Source organism: Pongo pygmaeus, chromosome 17 (genome assembly GCF_028885625.2).
Source record: "Pongo pygmaeus isolate AG05252 chromosome 17, NHGRI_mPonPyg2-v2.0_pri, whole genome shotgun sequence".
Lineage (NCBI taxonomy): Eukaryota > Metazoa > Chordata > Mammalia > Primates > Hominidae > Pongo > Pongo pygmaeus.
The window spans coordinates 60,988,155-61,010,518 of record NC_072390.2 but is presented as its reverse complement, the minus strand read 5'-3'; the positions used below and the strand labels follow the sequence as shown (position 1 = coordinate 61,010,518).

Sequence of the window (22,364 nt, the reverse complement as noted above, 5' to 3'; positions counted from 1 at the left end):
CCACCAGCGAGGAGCAGGGTGAGCCCGGGAGTCAGTCAGCCCAGGGGAGCAAGGACAAGGCACATCGGCCAAAAGAGGAGCAGCTCCAAAATGATGACCCTTTGAAAGAACCAGGAATTTCTTTAATCAGCTCATTTCCTCAGTGTCTAAAATGCCTCATTTAGCAAGGCTTGTTCTGGGCTGAAATTGAATAGGTGTAATTGACAAATGGCTGAATTTGGGTTCCACTCTGGGAAAAAAAAAATACCTCTCCACTGGCTTCTCCAATGTAATTATGGGGAAAAAAAAGACATTTTAAGGGTTCTTTTCCAACTCAATTTGGGGTTAGGTCCTGACTTTGCTCCTGATTTCCCCCTCTCCCTTCCCCACCTCAACACACACACTTAGACAATGGCTGAGATCTTAGCTGTCTTTCTCTTAAGAGAGGCCCTAGGGCCATAGATGAAGCAGCTGTCAGGAAACTAGGCTATAATCAGCTTTAACTGGCTCACAGCCTGCAGAGGGCACGGACCCTCTTATTCCTACAGTAACAGGTCCGCTGCTGGCCCTGGGATAGGGGTGGGAGTGGTCTCAGTCAGTTTCTGTTTCAAACATCTTCCTTATCCAGGATCTCAATGCAAAACTTATATTGCAAGTCCTAAAAATTTAAATATGCACATGGAAGAGGGTACTTTAAAATTCCAGATCATGGCTTCAGCTACATGTAACATGGCACCCCCAGCATGATTTATAAGGACAGTAAATCAATGAGACAGCAAACAGAAAAGTTAAAACACAACTCAAAATGGGTTTTTAGGCGAGTCTGAAATGCTACAAGATTGCTAGTTAAGAACAGTATCCCTTTTCTCAACCTAAGTGTTATATCCCCTTCTCTTCACCAGCATCATAAACCCAGTGCCCATGTATCTTGAAAACTAAGATGAAATGTGGAGGCTATTGAGTACACAGGCGGCCAAAGGTAGGGGTTCTCTCTAGGCAGGTGAACTGTTTCAGTGTAACAGGACAACTGGCCCCTCCTATCGCCCCAGACATCTATTGTGAAAAGATATGGACTAAATGAGATTAAAGTCACCATATCTGTACCACAAAAAAAAAAAAAGGTAAAGTAAAAAGAAAAGGCATTCACTCAAATCTTACAATGGGAGGTGGGAGTGGTGGGTGGGTGAGGGTGGGGATAGAAAAGCAAGGGGGGAAAATCTAAACAGCAGGATACGACAATAAATGGGAAAACAGCAAGAGAAAAAGCACACTAGGTTAATATAGGAAAACTAGTTCTTTATTGAGAGATTGTATATTAGTATTAGTGGATTCTGTGTGTAACAATGTCGTCATGCACACGATACAAAAAAAAAGGCTGGGCCCACCATGCTTCGGAAGGGCAACAGAACAAAAGCAGCGTACAATGAGCAGATGGCCCGGGCTACACGACCACAGTACGTTTCAGCAGGGTAACATCTCTAACCGAGCGCTGTACATTGTCAACTGGGGGATGTAAAAAAATACAGATCATGCTTTAGTTTTAGTACAAGAAAAGGTGAAAAAGATACACAACCAAAAGGATATTTGATACAGAAAAAATTACCCACAAAATAAGAACAGGAAGTAATTCAGCACAGCAGAACACGCTACCCCTGTTTAATGGAAAACCATTTTGCTGGGATTCTTTTTTCTTTTCTTTTCTTTTTTTTTTCTCTTTCTTTTCAGATTGCCAAATGGCAGTCTGGGGAGGCTATTTGGGACTTTATTTTGGAAGGGCCCTCAAAGTAGGGGCCTTATTCTTTTATTATTGCTGCTGTTTTGTTTCAGTTTTCAAGCAGGTCTGGCTGGCGAACAGCAGAAGGGAGCCGGCTGTTAAAGGGGCAGCTCTGAGGACCAGGGCGGATGTCCAAAGATGCTCTTGACATTGTACAATTAAACAATTAAGACGCTATGGCCACAGCTCCCACTTAAGCCAGGGACCTTGGTGCACCAAGTTTTCAGAGGCTATGGGATAGCAGCAACTGTCATTTCATCAAAGATTTTTTTAATACATATGTTTAACATTTTTTGCCTCCAACTAAGTGCAATCCTCAGTTATGCCTGGGTGCTGCCAAGAAGCTAACTGATAGTCACCCAGATAACTGAAAAATGGGGTGCTGCAGCCTCTAAGCCAAGGCAAAAGGAATCCACTTAACAGGGATTTACAGTGCAATGTACTCGGCTAAACAAGATGAAGATACAAAAATGGTTATTTCTCTACATCTATTCTGAAATGGCCTACATCCTACACTACTACAATGGAAACTAAAAAGAACAGATTTAAGCTGGCAAACTCTCTAATAGTTTTACAAGAAGATTGTGGTTTAGGACCTTGTTGAGTTAAGCATTAGTATCCTCTATCGGAAGGTCATGAACTCTTATCACATTGTGCTAAATTTTACCCACAGACCAACTCACCCCTTAGCCCTTGAATTTCCTGTGGGCATGTTTGCCATGAAAGTAAACTTTAACTGATGGGCAGAATTTGTGTTGTTGGATTTTTCTTGTGGGGGGGGTTAGGGAGAAGGTAGTATTAAAAATAAAATTTAAAGACAGCTGAGCAATTTGAATTTCAAAACATGGAATCAGCATCCTGCAATGGTATTTAGAGATTGGTGGTATTAATGAGGATGGTAATGATTTAATCAGGATAATTATACTTTCAGGCTCAACATCCTTCTTAATCATTTTTGAATTTCTGCCTAGTGTAATGTTCCACACCCGTTTTAAGAGGAAATGCCAAGTAATAAGAGATAATTGTGTATTGAGGGAGGGGGTGGCATTTCAAGGAGATCGCATCCAGCCCCCCTCTTTCTTCCTCACACACCCACTCCCCCTCACCCCCATGGCTAGGCTGGCCTGAGATAGGGGATACTGCCGCTTAAATAGCAATGCCTTCCTCAGATGGAGACAGGAAATGGTTAAGAGGGTGTCACAATACAGCTAAATGCGGAGGCAGAAGGGTCACAGCGCACACAGCAGCGAGTTGACCATTCACTGAGCTACACAATGAAGAAAAAAAAAGATTTGATAAATGCAGAATGTCATCATTCTATCATCACACAAAAAACTGCGGTTCAAACAGGCCTAAGGGGGCCAAGCTTGCCTTTTAGGTTCTGGGGAGAGGCGCGGGGCTGGGGACAGCTGGGCTGGATAAAATAGGGCTGGGCTTTCCTTTTCTTGCCCAATCGGGCCCCTGGGGCGCACTAAAGCGCTGGCCCTGCGACCCCACCCCCCACCCCGACTTGGTAGAGGAGCCCTGGTCGTTCAAGGGAAGACATCATTCTGTGTGTGAGGGAGTGGGGAGAGGGGGAGGAGGGCCTGAGCCAGCAGGGATTTAAGCAGACGTGGAGTGGGAGAGGATAGAAGAAACATTTCCAAGACGAGAAATGTGAGTCCAGAGGCAGAATACAAAAAAGAAAAAAAATGAATCTAAATGCATCTCGGATTTGCTTGGGAGGTGGGAATTTTTTATTAAAAGAAAATGAAAGAAATGTGGAGTGGAGGTGGGGAGAAGAGGGGAAAATCAAGCTATTGTTGTAGCAGAATGTGAGGGAGAGGGGATGTGGGGAAAGAGGACCGTGCAAACACACCCCATTTATCACAGTTAAAAACAAAGCCCGCGCCGGCCCGCTGCTTTGTCAACCGCTGCCCGGGGCAAAGGCCTGGCGTGGGGGCAGCTTACCGTCTCATCCTCACACACAGCACAACACCCAAGGGCCGGACGCCCCGCTCCAGCCGGGCCCAAGGGGGGCACAGCAGCGCAGGTCTGACTCTCCGAGGCGCGCGCGCACACTCGCACACATGCACACACACTTACATACAGACACACACACACACGCGCCCAAGCATCTTGAACCCGTGTATGCAACTGTCATACAAAGACAGTTGCGGGGGGCGGGGTGAGCAGGGCAATAGCACAGGGGCGATGCACAAAAAGGGTTAAAGAGGAAAAAAGGATGGGATGGAAAATCGTGCAAGTGCCCACGAGAGGGTGGGGGCTGGGGCATGGGATAGGGCAGAGACCCAGGTCCCAGCTAGCCAGCTATCGGTACTAATGACCAAAAAATGAAGAAATCCAAAACACACATAACACAAAACACACATATACCTCAAAAAAAGCAAACCACAGAAAACCAAGCATGCTCTCGCGCTCTCTCTCTCACACACACACACACACACACACACACACACACACACACACACGGTCATGTATCTTTCTCCTTTCGATCACACAGGGCTAGGTATTGGGGAAGGGGCTGTGATTTGGGGGAACCACGTCCGCCGCAAAGAATAAAAAATGGGGCTGGGGAGGAAGGGACCCAAATTCGCCAAACCCTAACTTCACTACAAAAGCTCCCACGAGGGCGGCCGCCCCCACCCTCGGGGGTCCCCCTAAAAGGGGGTGGGGGGAATCCACCGCTCGCCCTGCGTCCTCGCGGGTGTGCCCCGAGCCCCCGGCCGCCCGCGGCGCCCGCCCCCGCCCCGGTGCCTGCGGCGATCCACGCTCCGAAGCAGACCCCGAAAGGAAAAAGCGATACCTCTGTTTCGCACAGAGCCAAACACTGGAAGCACGAGATAGCCGACGTGGACCAGGACCATCCTGGCTCCTCGCGCGGCGGCGGCGGCGGCGGCGGCGGCGGCGGCGGCTGCGCGCGGGCCCTTTGTGGCGCGGCTCCGGGGCGCGGGCGCGGGCGGCGGCGGGGCTGCGGGAGCCGCCGGGGCGGGAGGCGGAGCGCGGGGCGCGGGCGGCGGTGGGGCGGCGGCTGGCGGGGAGACAGATGGCCCATGGAAAGGCTCCCTTCCCGGCCCCTCTCGACATTCAAAGGCGCTGGGGCCGCAGCTGCCGCCACACAAAGGCGCGCGCAGCCAATGGGAGCGGAGCGCAGCGCGGCGCGGCCTCGCCGGAACCGCGGGGGACAGCGGGGACCGCGGGCGCGCGGGTGGCGGAGGAAGGGAGGGGTGACGGCTGGAAGGGAGCGGGCGGCCAATCGCCGCGGCCCGCTGCGGGGCGCGAGGGAGGGGTCAGCCCCACGGGACCCGTGGAGCCCAGCGCGGGTCCCTGGCCGCCCGCGGGCCGGAGAGCGCGCGCGTGAAGCGCCCCTGCACAGACATGGGCGGCGTGAACACGGAACGTGCACACATGGAGAGGGACGTGCACTCAGACATGTGGAGGTGCGTTCCTTAGTGCAGAGAGACGGGCACGAGCGCCTTTAGTGCACACGACCCTGAGGTCCCTGCACACCGCGCACGGGTCACTCGGGGACGTGCGCTCGGAGGCTGGCGCACGTGTAGAGCCTGACTGCGGGCACAAGGGAAGCTGGAATGCGAACAAGCAGCCGCAAACAGGACCCAGGCACAGTCACACAGACATGCACACACCAAACGCCTTGTTAACGCAGGACACGTGCCAAGAACGCATTCTCAGAGACACACAGAGGGGACACACGATGCAGACACAGGTAAGACATGCACACTCCCCAGGCTCTCTGCCTGGCGCACCGCGTCGTTGCTCTTGGAGAGCACAAAGCTCACAATAATTATTTGCTGAATTGAAATTCACTCATTCACTGAGGTCTTTGCCAACAGTCTACACAGAGACACACTGCCCAGAAAACCCAGGGCCATTCATCTACCTTTTGCCCTGATCTGAGACAGGTACACCCAGCCATGTGCACAGACACGCCCACTTCCACAGCCAGCAGGCAGATATGTAACATCAGGCTCTGCGGCTCCTGCAAATTCACACGTGGAGGCGCAGCCACCGTGTCACATGTGCCCTGTGACAGTCCAGCTGGGGACAAGCAAGACCCAATCAAAGAGCCTTCACCCAAGCTTTGTTGCCAGGAGGACGACTGAGGCGGTGTTCTTGCATGCTCAGCCGACCTTCTGTGAAAACTCCCAAGGCAACCCTACGCCTACAGTCAGGCTCACAGTCCACACACTAAGGCCAGAGAATGCTTCAGGGGCCCACCCACGGGCAGAAAGACAGAGGACATTCCCTACATCGGGACTTGTCTTCAAAACCCAGTGGTTTCTTTATTTAATGAGTCTGATAAATAGGAGATGTTAAAAATCACAGTATGTGGAGCTGGAAAAAATCTAATCCAACCCCAACCTGCCCTCACCTTGGAAAAGGAGGGTCATTCATTTAATCCATGCTGTGTTGAGCAAGGGCATAGGGAGGTGATCCAGATCTGCCCAAGATCCCAACTCTTGGAGGCCAGAGAGGGCCTCAGAGATGCCAACGGGCAATCACCATAGAGCCTGTTCCATGCAGAAATGGGCAGCACGGGGAGCCCTGGAGGGGCACCCAGCCCAGTGGGTGGCAAGGGGAGGAGTTGAGGTTGACTCCAGGAAAGTGACTTCTAAGGCTTTTGAAACTTGAAGAATAAAGAATCGGAGAAGTGAGGTGAGACAATGGACAAGACAGCAAAGGGAAAACCACAGCCTGGCTTTACCCAGACAGCTACCATATTCCCAGTGGCAAAGGGCAGAACCCAGGGTTCACCATTCTCTCTCCCACAAGCACGTGGATCCCTCAGGCCTGAGCTCTTTTTCCCACCCTAAACTCTGGCTGCCCCCGGAGAACTCAGGGATGAAGACTTGCCAGAGGCAATTCTCCCAACAGCAGTCCAAGTCTCACCCTAGGCAATTTTTTTCAACCCACTTCTGCCACCAGCTCTTTCCTTTTTTCATTATCTGATAAATAAACACAATGCCACTACTAATTGAAATCAGAAAAAAATGAAAGGATTTTAACAAACACCTAACTACTCGAATTTTTTCCTGTTCTATTTCAGGGTTGGACAATATGCATATATATCAGAATTGTCATCATAATCTACATATTTTTCATCCTGCTTTTTAAACTTAACATTTTATCAGAAACATTTTCCTGTCCTTTTGCGTAGCCGTTGTAATTATCATTTCAAATGCTTTTATATATTCCAACTAGTGAATGTATCATGAAATTACTTAATCATACCTTATTCTAGGGCATTTAATTTGCTCCCAGTGTTCCATTATTACAGATCATACAATAAACTTCAGGCATATGGCGTCTCATTTTGGTTGAACTATAAACATAGAATAAACTTCTAGGATTGACATTCATGAATTGACAAATACGGAAAACTTTATGGCTCTTGCCACAAATTGCTTTATAAAAAGATAAAACTCATTGTCAGTACTATCAGCAGTATGTATACGGTATGCCAATTTCTCTGTGCAACCTTGCTAGTTTTGGGTGGGCATTCTTTTTAAAAAATCGTACTTTGTACCAGAACAGCTTGCAAAAGCTTAACGATTACCCAATCTGACCTTGACAGGAAGGTGCTTAGGGTTCAAAGTCTGTGATCAAATTGCCTGGCTTCACATTCTGCCTCTGACATGTAGTACCTCAGGCAAGTTATTTAACTCCTCTAGGCCTTGGTTTCAACATCTGTAAAACAGGCTTGATGATAGCAACCTTCTTGGTGGGGTTCTTTTGAGAACCAGATGAGTTAATACTTGCAGAGTACACAGAATCGGGCCTGGCTGTTCGCCTCTTAGTTCTTTCCCTTCACTTGTCCATCTCTCCTTGCTCACCACCTCTTGCCCTCCACTTGCTATTTATGATTGCCTAGTTAATGCAGTTAGTGTGAATTATGCTATAGCATGGAACATCCCTCAGACAAAGTCAATCATCAAAGAACAGACCAGCAATGCAAACCAAGGGAAATCTAGGAGTCCACCTAATAATTTCATCCTTCATATTCGCACATCAGAGAAACCCGAAAGACAGATGCCTGCATTTGTCAGTACACCAACATATAAACACAGGCATGAGCCTCCCGCTAAGAATGAATTTTTGTGGATTAGGAGGAGGAGTTTCATTTTTAATGAAACTTTGTTAACTACCTAACATTTCTCAGCCCCAACACACCCATCTGTGTAATGGGGATTAGCACAACCCCTTCCAGACCTACCTTATAGGTTTATTGTGAGGATTCAGTGAGAAAGTGATAAAGAATCTGAAAAAAAAAAAAAAAGAAAACAAAATTCTAGAAGCATAAATTCAGTGATGTCTCCAGAATGAAAGTCGATTATTGTCTTGCCCATCTCTTGTTTTTCAAATGAGGAAGCTAAAGCTCAGAAGGTTGTAAACAAGGTCACTGCCATTCATGGCTGAGCTAGAACTAGAATCCATATTTCCTAGCACATAGCCTAGTCTTGCTTCTACTTTCTATCTGTTTCCATCAGGCTGGGATGACTGTTTTCCACTCTCCCTCCCATTAGCTAAAGTCCATAGAAGTACAATAAAGCAGATTTCTGGAGTAGAAAGATTTATAGAAATATTCCATTCTTCAGGGTTTTTTTCTTTGTATGTTCTGCACCCCCTCAATCCCTGCCAAAATCAATACCTAGTGCATGTTTGTGGCATAGCTTGTAAGGCTCAAGAAGTATAAAAAAATGAAAAGTGAAGGTTGATCTATAATTCCTAATCCAAAATGGAAAAACATGGCCTTAGAGGATGGAGAAAGTGCTGTCACTTTTGTCTCTGACCCACACTTTGAATCCCCACTCTCTTTTGGCTCCACTATGGCCACCTGCAAAAAGATTTCTATAGATCATCATGTTTCTGGAGCCCAGAAGTACCTGTTTTAAGAACAGCTCTTTTGGAGCCCAGCATTACATCTAGGTTATGACCACATTGTCCTTTAGTCAACAAATGAAAACAAACCCACCACATCAGTCATGTAGATAACAAAAATGTTCAAAAATAATGACAGCATTCCTGCTCTTCTCCACGTTGTGTTGACATCAAGTTGACACAGCTTTCAAAAGCTGTGCAAAACAGCTATGCGTCAATCAGCGAACCTACTGGAACTGGTGTCACAACAGCTCTGTGCTGAACGTGGCAGGGATTCTAGATGCGGCCTGCTGCAGAAAGAGGCATGGCCCTAGGCACTGATGACCTCTGGGGAGTCAGGGCATAAACACAAGAAAGTAGAGTAGTCAGGATGGGCTGCCCATAACGAAGGATGATGGTGAGTCAGACAGAAGTCACGGTAGGCCTGAATACTCAGGAAATCCTTTGGATGGATCAGGGGAGATGAGGACCCTAAAGTGTGGGTCTATTTTGAACAGGCTGAGAAAATGTGAGTGGCATTGAGTCAAGGAGGCAAAATATGAACAAAAGCCCAGAATTAAAAGCAGGAGAAAGAGAAGGAACTGGAGCCGGGCATGGTGGCTCATGCCTGTAATCCCAACACTTTGGGAGGCTGAGGCCGGCAGATCACCTGAAGTCAGGAGTTCGAGACCAGCCTGGCAAACATGGTGAAACCTCATCTCTACTAAAAATACAAAAGTTAGCCAGACGTGGCGGCACATGCCTGTAATCCCAGCTAGTAGGGAGGCTGAGGCAGAAGAATTGCCTGAACCTGGGAGGCAGAGATTGCAGTGAGCCAAGATGGTGCCACTGTACTCCAGTCTGGGCAACAGAGCAAGACTACATCTCAAAAAAAAAAAAAAAAAAGAAGGAAAAGGAACTGGAAAAGGTGGAAGTGGAGGGGAAGGGGAAGAGGAGAAGGAGGAGAAAGAGGAAGAGGAAGAGGAGTGAGAAGGTCAGAGAAGAATAGGAGAAAGAGAGAGAGAGAAGACAAGCAGCAGCTTGGAACAAATGTGCTATATAGGAAGGAGCTCAATGTTCTTGGCCGAATTGGGAACCTGGGTCATGGAAAGCATGGGAACAGTGAAGACTGCACCATTTACTCACACGTTCACTGTACTGTCACTGAGCAGAGCCCTGTGCATCAGGAAGTGCAACGGCTACGAGATAAGATGAATGAAGCCACTTCAGCCCTCAAACAGGTATGGGCCAACAGGAAATGAAGCAGGTACCAGGGTCCACAATCCCCTTCTCCAATGTAATTGGGAAATTACCTGAGCACCTGGCTGCCCAGGTTAAATCCCAGCTGAAGATCCCAGACCCCCTGGCAGTGAGGGGGGGCTGTATGATTAAGTCCTGTGGACAGGGATGAAGATAGGAACATTGTGGGATGGCTTTCATAGAAGATAAAGCTCACTTGGAGGATGCTAGAAATTGGTAAATAAAGAGAAAGAATCAAGTATGTGTCCTGTCTTTCCCATACAAACTCTATTATTTTAAGATAATGAAATATTTAATGAGAGAAATTTCTTTTTATAGAAATATTGGCAAATAAATAAGAAATGATATCATGAGAATGTCATCTTCGTGAAATAAAAGTTCTAGGCAATGACCATTAATGGCTGCTAATATCAGCAAAAGAGAGACAATGGGCCATGATGCATTTCTGATAGAACGCACCACCACCCATGAGGTGGTCTTTCCAGAAAATGAAACCTGAGCCTGATGAAAGCTCCAGATCTAATTTCCAATTGTTAGGAAGCACAGGAAACAAAGAAACGTAGTAAAAGATAACATTGGGATGCAATCTGCAAAATTCAGATTAAGGAAACTCTATAGGATAAACCAACCATTTTCTTCAAAAACCAAATTAACAGGTGCTAAAAGGAGATGGAGGGGGAGCCTATAGAGACATAAGGGATCTATCAACCAAATGCAGTGTTTAGATTTTCATGAGATGGAATTAGAACAAGTAAACTATAAAAGTAATTGGGGGCCAGGCATGGTTGTTCGAGCCTGTAATCACAGCACTTTGGGAGGCCAAGGCAGGAGGATCCCTTGAGCCTAGGAGTTCGAGGCCAGATTGGGCAACATGGTGGAACCCCATCTCTACAAAAAAACTCGCTGAATATGGCCAGCTACCCAGGAGGCTGAGGCACCTGAGCCCAGGAGGCTGAGGCTGTAGTGAGCCATGCTCGCTTCACTACACTCCAAATAAATAAATAGTAATTGGGGAAATGCACACTGACTGGATATTAATGATATAAAGGAATTATTGGGGTATTTTTAGGTGGAATAATGATATTATGGTGATGTTCACACCAAAAAACCCTTACACAGTCGGTTCTCTGTACCTGCAGGTTCCACATCTGAAGATTCAACCAACTTCCAGTTGAAAATACTTGAAAAAAAAAAAGCAATACAAATAACAATAAAACAATAAAATTAATACAAATTTTAAAATACAGTATCACAACTATTTTCATAGCGTTTACATTGCATTAGGTCTTATAAGGACTCTAGAGAGGACTTAAAGTATACAGGAAGGTGTGTGTAGGTCATATACAGATAAGTGATTTTATGTAACGGACTTGAATATCCTTGGATTCTGGTACCTGCAGGGGTACTGTAACCAATTCCTCCACAGATACTGAGAGATGACTGTATTTACAGATGCTTTACAGATTATATTAAATGACGTCTGGAAGGTTCTTCCCTCTTTGAAAAAGGGGAGGGGTCAGTGAGAAGCCATAGCCATGAAACTAGACTGGCATTGTGTTGATAACTGCGGAAACTGGATGAAGAATACATAAGAGTTCATTGCATTATTCTCTCCACTTTTGATTATATTTGCAATTTTTTTCAAAAATAAAAGTGAAAAAGGCCAGGCGCGGTGGCTCGTTCCTGTAATCCCAGCACTTCGGGACGCCGAAGTGGGCAGATCACTTGAGGGCAGGAGTTCAAGACCAGCCTGGCCAACATGGTGAAATCCCGTCTCTACTAAAGCTACAAAAATTAGCCGGGTGTGATGGCGCGCGCCTGTAATCTCAGCTACTTGAGAGGCTGAGGGACGGGAATCGCTTGAACCCGGGAGGCGGAGGCTGCAGTGAGCCGAGATTGTGCCACTGCACTCCAGCCTGGGCGACAGAGTGAGACTTCATCTCAAAAAAAAAAAAAAAAAAAAAAAAAGGAAAAAAGCTAGCACATATCCTTGCATTCTGCAGGCACACAAAAAGATGTTATCTCTGGGTGGATAAATTAGGAAGCAGCACTCTTTCTCACCTTTGACACAGACGTAGGCCAGGACTTCAGGCTGAATTTTAGTCCTCACTCACTCCCTTGGATGGTCTCCCCTCTGCCGCTGAAGCCCTCCTTGGACGGTCTCCCCTCTGCCGCTGAAGCCCTCCTTGGACGGTCTCCCCTCTGCCGCTGAAGCCCTCCTTGGATGGTCTCCCCTCTGCCGCTGAAGCCCTTAGGAACACAGACGGCTCTCACTCACCACACATGGCTGCGGTGGACAGTGTGTCCCCTTCACAACCTCGGTGCAAGAAAAATAAACTCCTGTCTTTTTAAAACTACTGAGACTCGGGTCTCTGTGTTCATGGCCAAATCTAATCCTAACTGAAGGTAGAAGTGATTCGTACCCTAAAACGAGTCATTAAAAATACTGCAGGCCTGGCGCGGCGGCTCACGCCTGTAATCCCAGCACTTTAGGAGGCCGAGGCTGGCGGATCACGAGGTCAGGAGATGGAGACCATCCTGGCTAACACATTGAAACCTCGTCTCTACTAAAAATACAAAAAATTAGCCGGGCGTGGTGGCGGGGGCCTGTAGTCCCAGCTACTCTGGAGGCTGAGGCAGGAGAATGGCGTGAACCCGGGAGGCGGAGCTTGCAGTGAGCTGAGATTGCGCCACTGCACTCCAGCCTGAGCGACAGGGCAAGGGCAAGACTCTGTCTCAAAAAAAAAAGAAAAGAAAAGAAAAGAAAATACTGCAAAGGGGATTAGACAAGGAAAGAGCATGTCTAGTCAGGTGGATGCGTTAGCGATTGCTACCAACCTATTACATCATTAATAATTATCAAACGGCAGTGGCACACAACAGTAAGCATTTATTCTCCCTGAGCTGCAGGCTGGCCAGCTCCGAGGCGGCTGCGGCTGTTGTTTCTCATGGCGTCTGTGCATTGCTGGGTGGTTCTGATCCACATCTTTCATCCTTTTTCCGCTGGCCAGGACATGTCCTTCTCCTGCAGTGGACACCTGCAAGTGGACACCTGCAAAGCCTCTTAGGACATGCCCAAAGTGACAGCTCACACGGAGACCCAGGGTGAGTTAAGGAAACATGAGTGAATTAATGTGATGGGAACAGAGAGTGTGTGTGGGCACGCCGGGTGAAGAAACCAGAAGTTTCTCTAGTACACAGTGGGGAGCACCAGGGGATTCTGAGCATCAGAGTGAAGTGTCAGGAAAAGTAATCTACCGTCTAGGCACAACATGAACAAAGGTGGGGGTAGATTCTAGGGGCTGGGAAATCAGGTGGGATTGAAAGTCAGGCTTAGGAATGGCACATTGATCCTGAAAGCAGGGCCAAGGAGGAACCAATGACATGCCTGATCTGTTTTTTGTTGTTGTTCTGCTGCTCTGTTTTTGAGACAGAGTCTCACTCTGTCACCCAGGCTGGATTGCAGTGGCTTGATCATGGTTCACTGCAGCCTCGATCTCCCAGGCTCAAGTGATCCTCCCACTTCAGCCTCCTACATAGTTGGAACTACAGAGGTGCACCACAGCGCCCAGCTAATTAAAAAAAAAAAAAAAAACTCTTTTGTTTTGTAAAGACAGGGTCTCACTATGTTGCCCAGGCTGTTCTCCAACTCCTGGCCTCAAGTAATCCTCCCACCTCAGCCTCCCAAAGTGCTGAGATTACAGACATGAACCACCACACTCGACCAACACCTGACCTTTTTAACCAGGGAAAAGAATGTTCCGCAGGCACTCTTTTCCTTATGATGACGTTAAGATTTCAGTGGTGATCTCTAATCCAGTCGTTCTTAAATCCAAATGACACCATTCAAATGAATCACATGTACTCATCTCTGAAAAGCTAAACTTTCCTCTTAATCCTTTTGTAGTTATCTGATTCTAACTTCTACTGACTTTTCCACATGCTGTCTGATTTTGCTCTTATTGGACATGAGACAGTTTCATATATGCATAAATCAACTCAAATATTGGGCTTACCAAGGCAAACCTGCAACTGGGGAAGGCTGCCAAGGTGTCGCAGGGAGTGCTAGCAGGCCCTGTTATCTATTCCTCACTTCTTTCTGGATAATACAGTCTCTGACTTTTAGTTCAGCTTATGGCCACCTGGATTAAAGACTACATTTCCCAGATTCCTTTGCAGTCAGGCATGATTAATTCTGAGCAATGGGATGTAAGCAGAAGTTCATGTGTGACTCCCAGGAAGTGTTTTTAAGGCAAAGAGCTGTGCCTTTCTCCACCTCTTTATCATTTGCACTAACTGGAAGATGGATTGCAGGGCTGGACTGAAACAGCCATGTAGGACTGGAGGAAAGTACACCCTAAAGACAGTGAGGAAGCATGTTTGAAAGAGGCTGGATACTGGATGATTTCATAAAGCTACTCTACCAGCCCCAGACAGCCTCCTATGACTTCTTTGAAATGGGAAATAATTAGATTGCAGTCTCACTGAAGCTGTTGCTATTTTGCAACTCTCTCTCACTCTCTCCTACTTGCAGTCAGGCTTAAAATCATCACATGACCACTGATTCCTCCCCAGGCGGGCCAAGACAGAGATGACATGTTTTGGTTGTGATACAAGATTTTGTTCAGGTTTGTGGAACTGGGTAAGTTGTGTGCATAAGAAGAAGCACCGCTTTAATGCACAAGGAGAGGGAAGCAGGAAGGGGAAACATGGGGAAGTGGCCCCAATGTGTTCAGTGAATGCTAAGAGCAGACTGAACAAACGAGATGTGACAGATGTGATGATTTAGGCTTTCCCTGCAGGCAAGGGAGACATCATGACCTTATTTCATTCCTTACTTCTTCATTTTCCCTCAGTGACTCCCTCCTCGGTCAGGGAGGCAGGTGACGGATAGAAATCCACAGAGAGGGCCGGGGGCAGTGGCTCACGCCTATAATCCCAGCACTTTGGGAGACCGAGGCAGGAGGATCACCTGAGGTCGGGAGTTCAAGACCAGCCTGACAAACATGAGGAAACTCAGTCTCTACCAAAAACACAAAATTAGCCAGGTGTGGTGGCGCATGCCTGTAATCCCAGCTACTCGGGAGGCTGAGGTAGGAAAATCGCTTGAACCTGGGAGGTGGAGGTTGCGGTGAGCCGCGATCATGCCATTGCACCCCAGCCTGGGCAACAGGAGCAAAACTCCGTCTCAAAAAAGAAAGAAAAAAGAAATCCACCAACAGTGCAGGGCAGTCCCTGGATGCATGTCCTTACGGGGCTGGTTCTCACACTTCAGTGTGCATAAGAATCCTGTGGAGAGCTTGTTTAAAAGATAGATACAGGCTGGTGCCTGTAATCCCAAAACTTTCAGAGGCCCAGGCTTGAGGATGCCTTGAGACCAGGAATTCAAGACCAGCCTGAGCAACATAGCAAGACCCTATCTCTACAAAAATAAAAAATTAGCCAGGTGTAGTGATGCATGCCTGTAGTCTCAGCTACTCGGGAGGCTGAGGTGGGAGGATTGCCTAGCCCAGGAGTTTCAGGCTGCAATAAGCCATGATTGCACCACTGCACTTTGGCCTGGGCAAGGTGACAGAGCGAGACCCTGTCTCAAAAATAAAAATAAAAATAAATAAAAGGTAGATCCCCCAGGTCCCATTCCCTGAGATTCTGACCCAGGGAGGCCAAGGGCAGGGCTGAGGAACATGCATTTTAGCAAGGATGACCTCTTGGCAAGCGAATCTCATGCAGATGATCAGAGGCCCCTCTTTGAAAAACATGGCTCTGAGATCTAGCCAGTCAGTCCCTGAGGCTGGGCGGCCCTGTGCCTGCTTTGCTCTCAACTGAACACCCAGAACCCTGCGCGCTGCTGACCAGGGGCTGCCCACTGTCCCTCTATTAGCACCGAGGAGCCACTGTGTGTTCTTGAGCAAAAGCATGACCTAAAGAACACTTCCACTTCTCCCAGCTCAGCTGCCCTGGAGCCTGCTGAGGGAGAACAAAAGAAATGTCTAATCCTACGAGAACTGAGGATTTTCTTTTTCAAAAAAAAATCAGGTTCTCAGGCCAGCATTTTGATAGTGTTGTGGCTTAGCCTCCTTTCTGACTTTGCAGCTGGTGTCTGACTCCCACGGTGAACTCTGTACTTAGTATTAGGTGACTCGTTCTTTTGGAGACAGGTCCTGAGATGTGGGCCTGAGACCTGGGGGGAGGGCGCTTGCAGAGCTCCACACCAGCACTGCTCTGTCCCGTGTCCTCGTGCCTTCTCACCTGCTGCTCACCATCCCTCCCTGCGGCTCAGCTTGTCCTCCTCTCACTGGTGAGGAAACTGAGGCTCCGAGAGGTTGGGATACTTTATCCAAGTTGAGGCTGCAAAATTGGCATTCGGGCACACACCCGGGTGTGCCTCCCAGCCCTGGTCGCTCCATCAGGAGAGATGTGATGCACATTGTTTGCATAATGTTACTTTTTGTCCCAAGCCCCAGAAGTGAGGCTAGCCACACCTAGCTAGAGGAACTGGCCTCACCTTCCAGTGGAATTTGAGTGGCTCCAGATTCCCACGGATGCCCTCAGCAGTCTCTCCAAATCAGGCACAGTGCCTTAAAATGCCACCATCTCCGTCCTTTGGGTTAAGGTATTGTTTAAAATGTAATGTGCCCTTAGGAAAAGCAATAAGCTTTCATGTAAATTTACGCAGAAGCACCCGTCTGATCTGTCAGCACTCTGGAAGCTGAGTCTTCTCACAGCTCAGGAAACACAGGCACAGCCCTCCTCAGCATAGTTACTGAGGCTGCTGAATTTCCCTCTCTTTTGTCCGTCCCTCTCTCCCTTCCTGGGTGCTCTGCCCTCCAGTGAAATCTGAGAGCGTGCCTCTCTGGGTAGTCACAGTGCCTTGAGTCAAACACCTCAGACTCTAAAGATAGAGTTTCAGGTTTGGGCCAGGCAGAAGGGGTAGATTTGAAAGGCCTTCAGAGTCCCAGGAAAGACAACTGCTGATTTATAAGACTGGTCCTGGGGACTTGAAGGAGAGAGGCCGAGGGCAGAAGCAGGGCCTCTATGGGTCCAAAGAGGGGTGGGGAGAGGTCAGAGGTCATCCAGACCTCCTGGGAATGTCACCCTGCAAGGCAGATGTGGTCCAGGCTTCAGCCAACAATGTGTTCAGGCTGCATCATTAGAGATGAATTGATGGTTGATTACCAATAATAACCTCTCCAAAGCAAAGCCAGATGGGGAATGAATTTAATGAAGAGGGAAATGAGCTGACAGTGGCTTCGTGGGGGGCCTTGGATCAGGGACTTTCAAAACCAGAAGGGTGAAATTTGAGCCTGACTGTTTCATTTTGTTTTATTGGTAATGACAAAACACACATAACATAAAATGTATCATTTTAAGCATTTTAAGTGTACAGTCACATCAAGGACATTCACATTAAGTACATTAGCAATGTTGCATAACCATCACCACAATTTCCAGAACTTTCATCATCCCAAACAGAAACCCCCAATCCATGAAGCACCCCATTCTCCACTTCCCCAGTCCCAGGTAACCTCTAATCTACTTTCTATCAATATGCCTGTTCTAGGTACTTCCTGTAAGTGGAGTCACAAAATATTTGTGGTTTTATGTCTGGCAGATTTCTTGGCATTATGTCTTCAAAGTTCATCCACGTCATAGCATGTGTCAGAATTTCATTCCTCTTTAATGGCTGAATATCATCCCATTGTGTGTATATACTCGCTTGGTTTGTTAATCCACTGATAAACACTCAAGGTGTTTCTACCTTTTGGCTATTGTGAATAGTACTACATAATAACTGAGGTACAAATACCTGTTTGAGTCCCAGTATCCTGTTCTTTTGGCTGTATGTCTAGGAGAGGAATTGCTGAGTCATATGGGAATTCTATGTTTAACTTTGTGAGAAACCTCCAAACAGTTTTCCTGAGTCTTGCTCTTAAATCCTGGTAAAATATCACCCCCATTGTGCAGCATTCAGTCCCCAGCTCTCTCCCCTTCTCCTAAGTCAAAATCCACCTAGCCCTCCTCTGTGCTCCAAGGCCACCTGTGCACATGATGAATGCAGCTCCTATCACTTGGCCTCTGGTCATCTGCTTACTGGTGTCCATGCTACAAGGGCCCTGGAGGCAGGGACAGCATCTTGTCTGGTCTCACATCCCAGAGCCTAGTGCAGTGGTTGCTCATGGTAGGCCCCATAAATGACGACATGAACTCACATTAGTTTGAATGGGTGATCTGTTGCTCACTCACTCACTACTTAGCTGTCTGATTGACCAACACAGCACTTCTCCCTGTTCTCTGCCAAATTACACCCTTTTCTTCTTGGCTGCAAAAGGGGTGCTCATGACCTGTCTACCTGTGAAGTGCTTAAGTGTAGGGTAAAGGATTTGATGCTCACTAGCCAAGTTGCCATGGGAAAGTTTTCTAAGCTCTCAGAGCCTTAGTGTCTTCATCTGCATGGTGGGGTTAATACTATTACCTACCCCAGGAGGCTGGTGTGCACGTGAAGTGTTATGTGCTTATCACAGTGCTCGGCCATGTCAGTGCCCCACATATGTTAACTAGCAGTCAGAGCATCAGGAGAACCCTGCTTAATCTCTTTCTGGTTGATGCCTCCCACATCTTCCAAGTTTGGTTTTGGATTTCAAATCCAGAACCTAAGTCAGTACCTGGCACACAGTAGGTACTCAATAAATATTGAATGAATAAATTGCTAGTTTATCTTCAATTCCAGTGAGCCATAGCTTGCTTTCCGGAGGCCAGAACAATCTGAGACCAGTAACATGGTCTCGGAGTGTTATTAGTCAGGCTGTTTTCACCCGTAATGAAGAGAAAATATTATTAATGGAGGCTTAAACCACTAGTTCATTTATTATTGACTTGGCACATCCTGCAGTGGGAGTAGGTATGATATTAGATGAGTTCAGAGGCTCAACAATGTAATCAAGGCTCCATGCTCTTTTCATCTTTTCACTCCTTTAACCGCAGTATATGGGCTTCAGTTTTCTAGTTTATTGCCTCATGGTTGCAAGATGGCTGCCCAGCTCATGAATCATACCCTCACATCATAGTGTCCAAACAAGAGGGAAAGAAAGAGAGGAAAGGCTTCTCTGTGTCTCTCTTTTTTATCAGAAAGGAAAATTTTCCCTAGAAATTGCACCACACACCACACCATTCCCTAGCCTATAGGCATATCCTATTGGCCAGACCTGGGTGACATACTCATACCAGTAGGGGTCTGGAGATCTAGTCTCTGCAGAAGATAAAGCCAGGAGTCCTTGGCGGAGAATGAATCAGTGCCCTAACCCCCACCAAGTTCTCCATAACTCAGCCTTCAAAACACTGGCACCAGACTTTTATCCTTCAGACAGCACATCAGAAGATAACTCCCCAGGCATTTCGCCACCCAAAATGAAAAAGCTGAAGACATCGACCGAGGAGTTTCCCAACAAAGGGCCCACCAGGATCACCTTACACTGAAACTCAAAGTTGACGTGCCTCACTTACCTACTCAGAGTTTCCAGTTACCGTTTTGGTTCCTTCCCATCCACCACTACATTTAATTACAAGGAGATGACCAAGGGTTATCGGACTTCCTAGAAAAGCCTCTAATAAGGAAGACAGAGACCACACAACCTGGAAGCAGCAGAGATGATGCAGGGAGAAGAAGAAGAAAAAAACGCTTAAAGATCATTAATATCTCTAGAGAAATAAGAGAAGATGTCACATACCAAGAACAGAATGTTATTTTAAAAAGAACATTGAGAGAACAAAAAAAAAAAAAAGAGTTCTTGGAAATCAAAAACACGAGAGCAGGCACATGAAATTCAATAGAAGAGGTGGAAGATTAACTTGGGGAAATCTCCCAGAAAGTAGAACAAAGAGTCAAAGACATGGAAAGTCCAAGAGGAGCTCTAGCAGGAGAAACAGGAGAGAGCAAGAGGAGAACACACAAAACAGAGATGATGAAATCCTTCTCAAAATACTTCCAGAATATTTCCCGATCTGGAAGAATATGAGTTACAGAACTGTTGTGAAAATGAGTTCTTCTGGGTCTTCATCTCTTGCATGCACCAGGATTCAAGGAGAATTTCACAGCATCCTACATTAAGTAGTAAGAAATGGCCTTTATTGGAGAAAGAGAAGACAAGGCCCAGGGTTGTAACAAGAGCCGTGAAGACAAGGGATGGGAACCCCCGAGTCTCCCCTCATTCCACAGAGGGTGCTGCTGGGATGCAGTGTCATTCTGGTTCCAGGAAAGGACCCCATCCTCACTGTGGATTTCACTTTTATATCCCCCTTTACAGGCAACTGTAAGAAAATTGCCTTGTTTTGGGTGTAATAATAGGCTTCTAGGCATCGGGCAGTCTGGATCCAGGGTACTTGATGTTTGTCGTTGTTGGCAACCAGCTGCTCAGCATCTGGAGGCCTTGGAGTCTGCAGGAACTTGTAGGCCCAGGCTCCCACTCGGGGACAAGGTTGGGGAAGGAAGATGTTGGTCCTGCTGAGCTCCTCCTACTGAGAAATGGGAACTTGGAGCCCAGCCGGCTTATGTCTACACAGCCCAGAACAGGCTCGAGCGTCTTTTTAATAATTCTGCTCTCTGCACCATGAACACTGAGTGGCCCACTGAGCTTCCAGCATAGTGGCTGAAAACAGTTCCACTCCACTGCCGACCACTGGGAATTTTCGGAACACCGAGGACAAGGAGAAGATCCTATCAACTTCTGGGGAGAAAAGCACAGGTTACACATGAGGGGTCAGTGATGCCAGTGGACTTCAGCGTCTCAGCCTCCATACTGGCAGAGAAGAGGATGAAGCAAGACCCTCAATAGTCTAAAGAAACATAATTTCCACCCCAAAATTCTATATCCACACAAATTGTCAGTCAGGTGGGAGAAGATGTTATTCAGTCATGCAAAGTCTCCAAAAATGATCACCCCAATCCTTTCTTAGAGAGCTACTAGAAGTTATTCACCATTAAAACCAAGGAGGAGGATGCAGGGATCAAAATATACATTAAAGAAAAGCCAAGAGAATTTCCAGGAGGGTAGTACAGGAACACTCAAAAGGGGCAGTGGACAGCCAGTCCAGACCAGTGCAGTCATTATCATGACTCCACTGCTATGCCATAGTGTTAGCCAGATGATATGCTTCCAAAGAAAGAGAGTAAACCAAGGAAGAGAATGCCATGAGATCCAGGACACACAGGCTCCAACTCAGAGGAAAGGCAAAGGGAATTTTAAGAGTGACAGCAAAAGGAAGTCACAGGTTGACAACTGGATGGTAGGCCTAGAGAAGAGCGAATTCAGATTGGTGGAAAATGCGGTCTCCAGTAGGGACAACTCCAAGAAAAAACAGGAAATAACAGATTACTTTCTATGATTGACTTTATGGAAAAGTATATGGTGGGAAGAATATGCAATGGGTACAAAGAAAGCTAAGCGAATGAAAACAACAAAGCAATTATTAACTTTGGGAAAAACAAAAGCAAAAAAAGAAAACAACATGTATTACAATACACAGCTGTGAATAAATTTTGCAAAGGCATAATAGCCTAGACTGAATGTTGATTTAAGCAAAAATTGTAAAATAGCCATATCAGAAGGATGGGGGAGAGGAAGGAGAGAGGAGAGAGAAGATTCTTTTGTAAGACCACTAAACCTCATCTATCACAGTAAGAAATCAATAGGTAAGACCTACAATTAAGGATTCAAAAGATACCAGCATAGGCATATTCTTCAAACATGTAGAAGTGAGTAAATTCCAGAAGAAACAATGAAGTTTAGTACTTGCCTTTAAGGAAGAAGTGGGATAGTAGGGAAGAGTGGTGCCAGGAACTGTCACATTATATCATAAGCTGCTTAGTACTATTTGGTTTTTTCATTTGTTTTTTGTTTTTTGTTTTTTTGAGATAGGATCTCCTCTGTTTTCTAGGCTGGAACGCAGTGGCACAATCACGGCTCACTGAAGCCTCAACCTCCTGGGCTCAGGTGATCCTCCCACGTCAGCCTCCCAAGTAGCTGGGACCACAGGTGCATAGGGGTCTCACTATGTTGCCCAGGCTGGTCTTGAACTCCTGGGCTCAAGTGATCCTTTCACCTCAGCCTCACAAAGTGTTAGCCACTGTACCCAGCCTATTTGGATTTTTTAAATAGGTGTATATATCGTCCTGATTTTTATAATTAACTAAATGATTTAAAGTACAGCAATATTGAAAGGCAATGACTGAAATTTTTTCAATGTCTGATTTGATTGACTGATGAGCACTGTACAAAGACTCATGAATTTGCTCTTACTTAGTAGCTTTGGGTCTGTGCTTCTCCCCTGAGGGGTGAATATTTCCAAGGTATACAATAAGCATTTGTGGACTGAAGTGATGAATCAACAAATGAAGCAACAAGCTACAACCACCAAAGTCTTAGCATAATGTACTTATGGTCCATTATAGTGGAGCCCAGGAAGCCCCCTTTCTCTC

General features: G+C 46.7%; 1 protein-coding gene across 1 annotated transcript in view; it reads right to left on the bottom strand.

Moving 5' to 3' along the window:
- Positions 1-4,892, bottom strand: part of ARK2C (arkadia (RNF111) C-terminal like ring finger ubiquitin ligase 2C) — a 128,988-nt gene extending 124,096 nt beyond the window's left edge. The window contains exon 1 of the mRNA XM_054460470.1: positions 4,560-4,892. Coding sequence (XP_054316445.1) covers positions 4,560-4,620 — 61 coding nt within the window. The 5' untranslated portion in view covers positions 4,621-4,892. The remainder of the gene's footprint in view (positions 1-4,559) is intronic.
- Between the last annotated feature and the right edge of the window lie 17,472 nt (positions 4,893-22,364).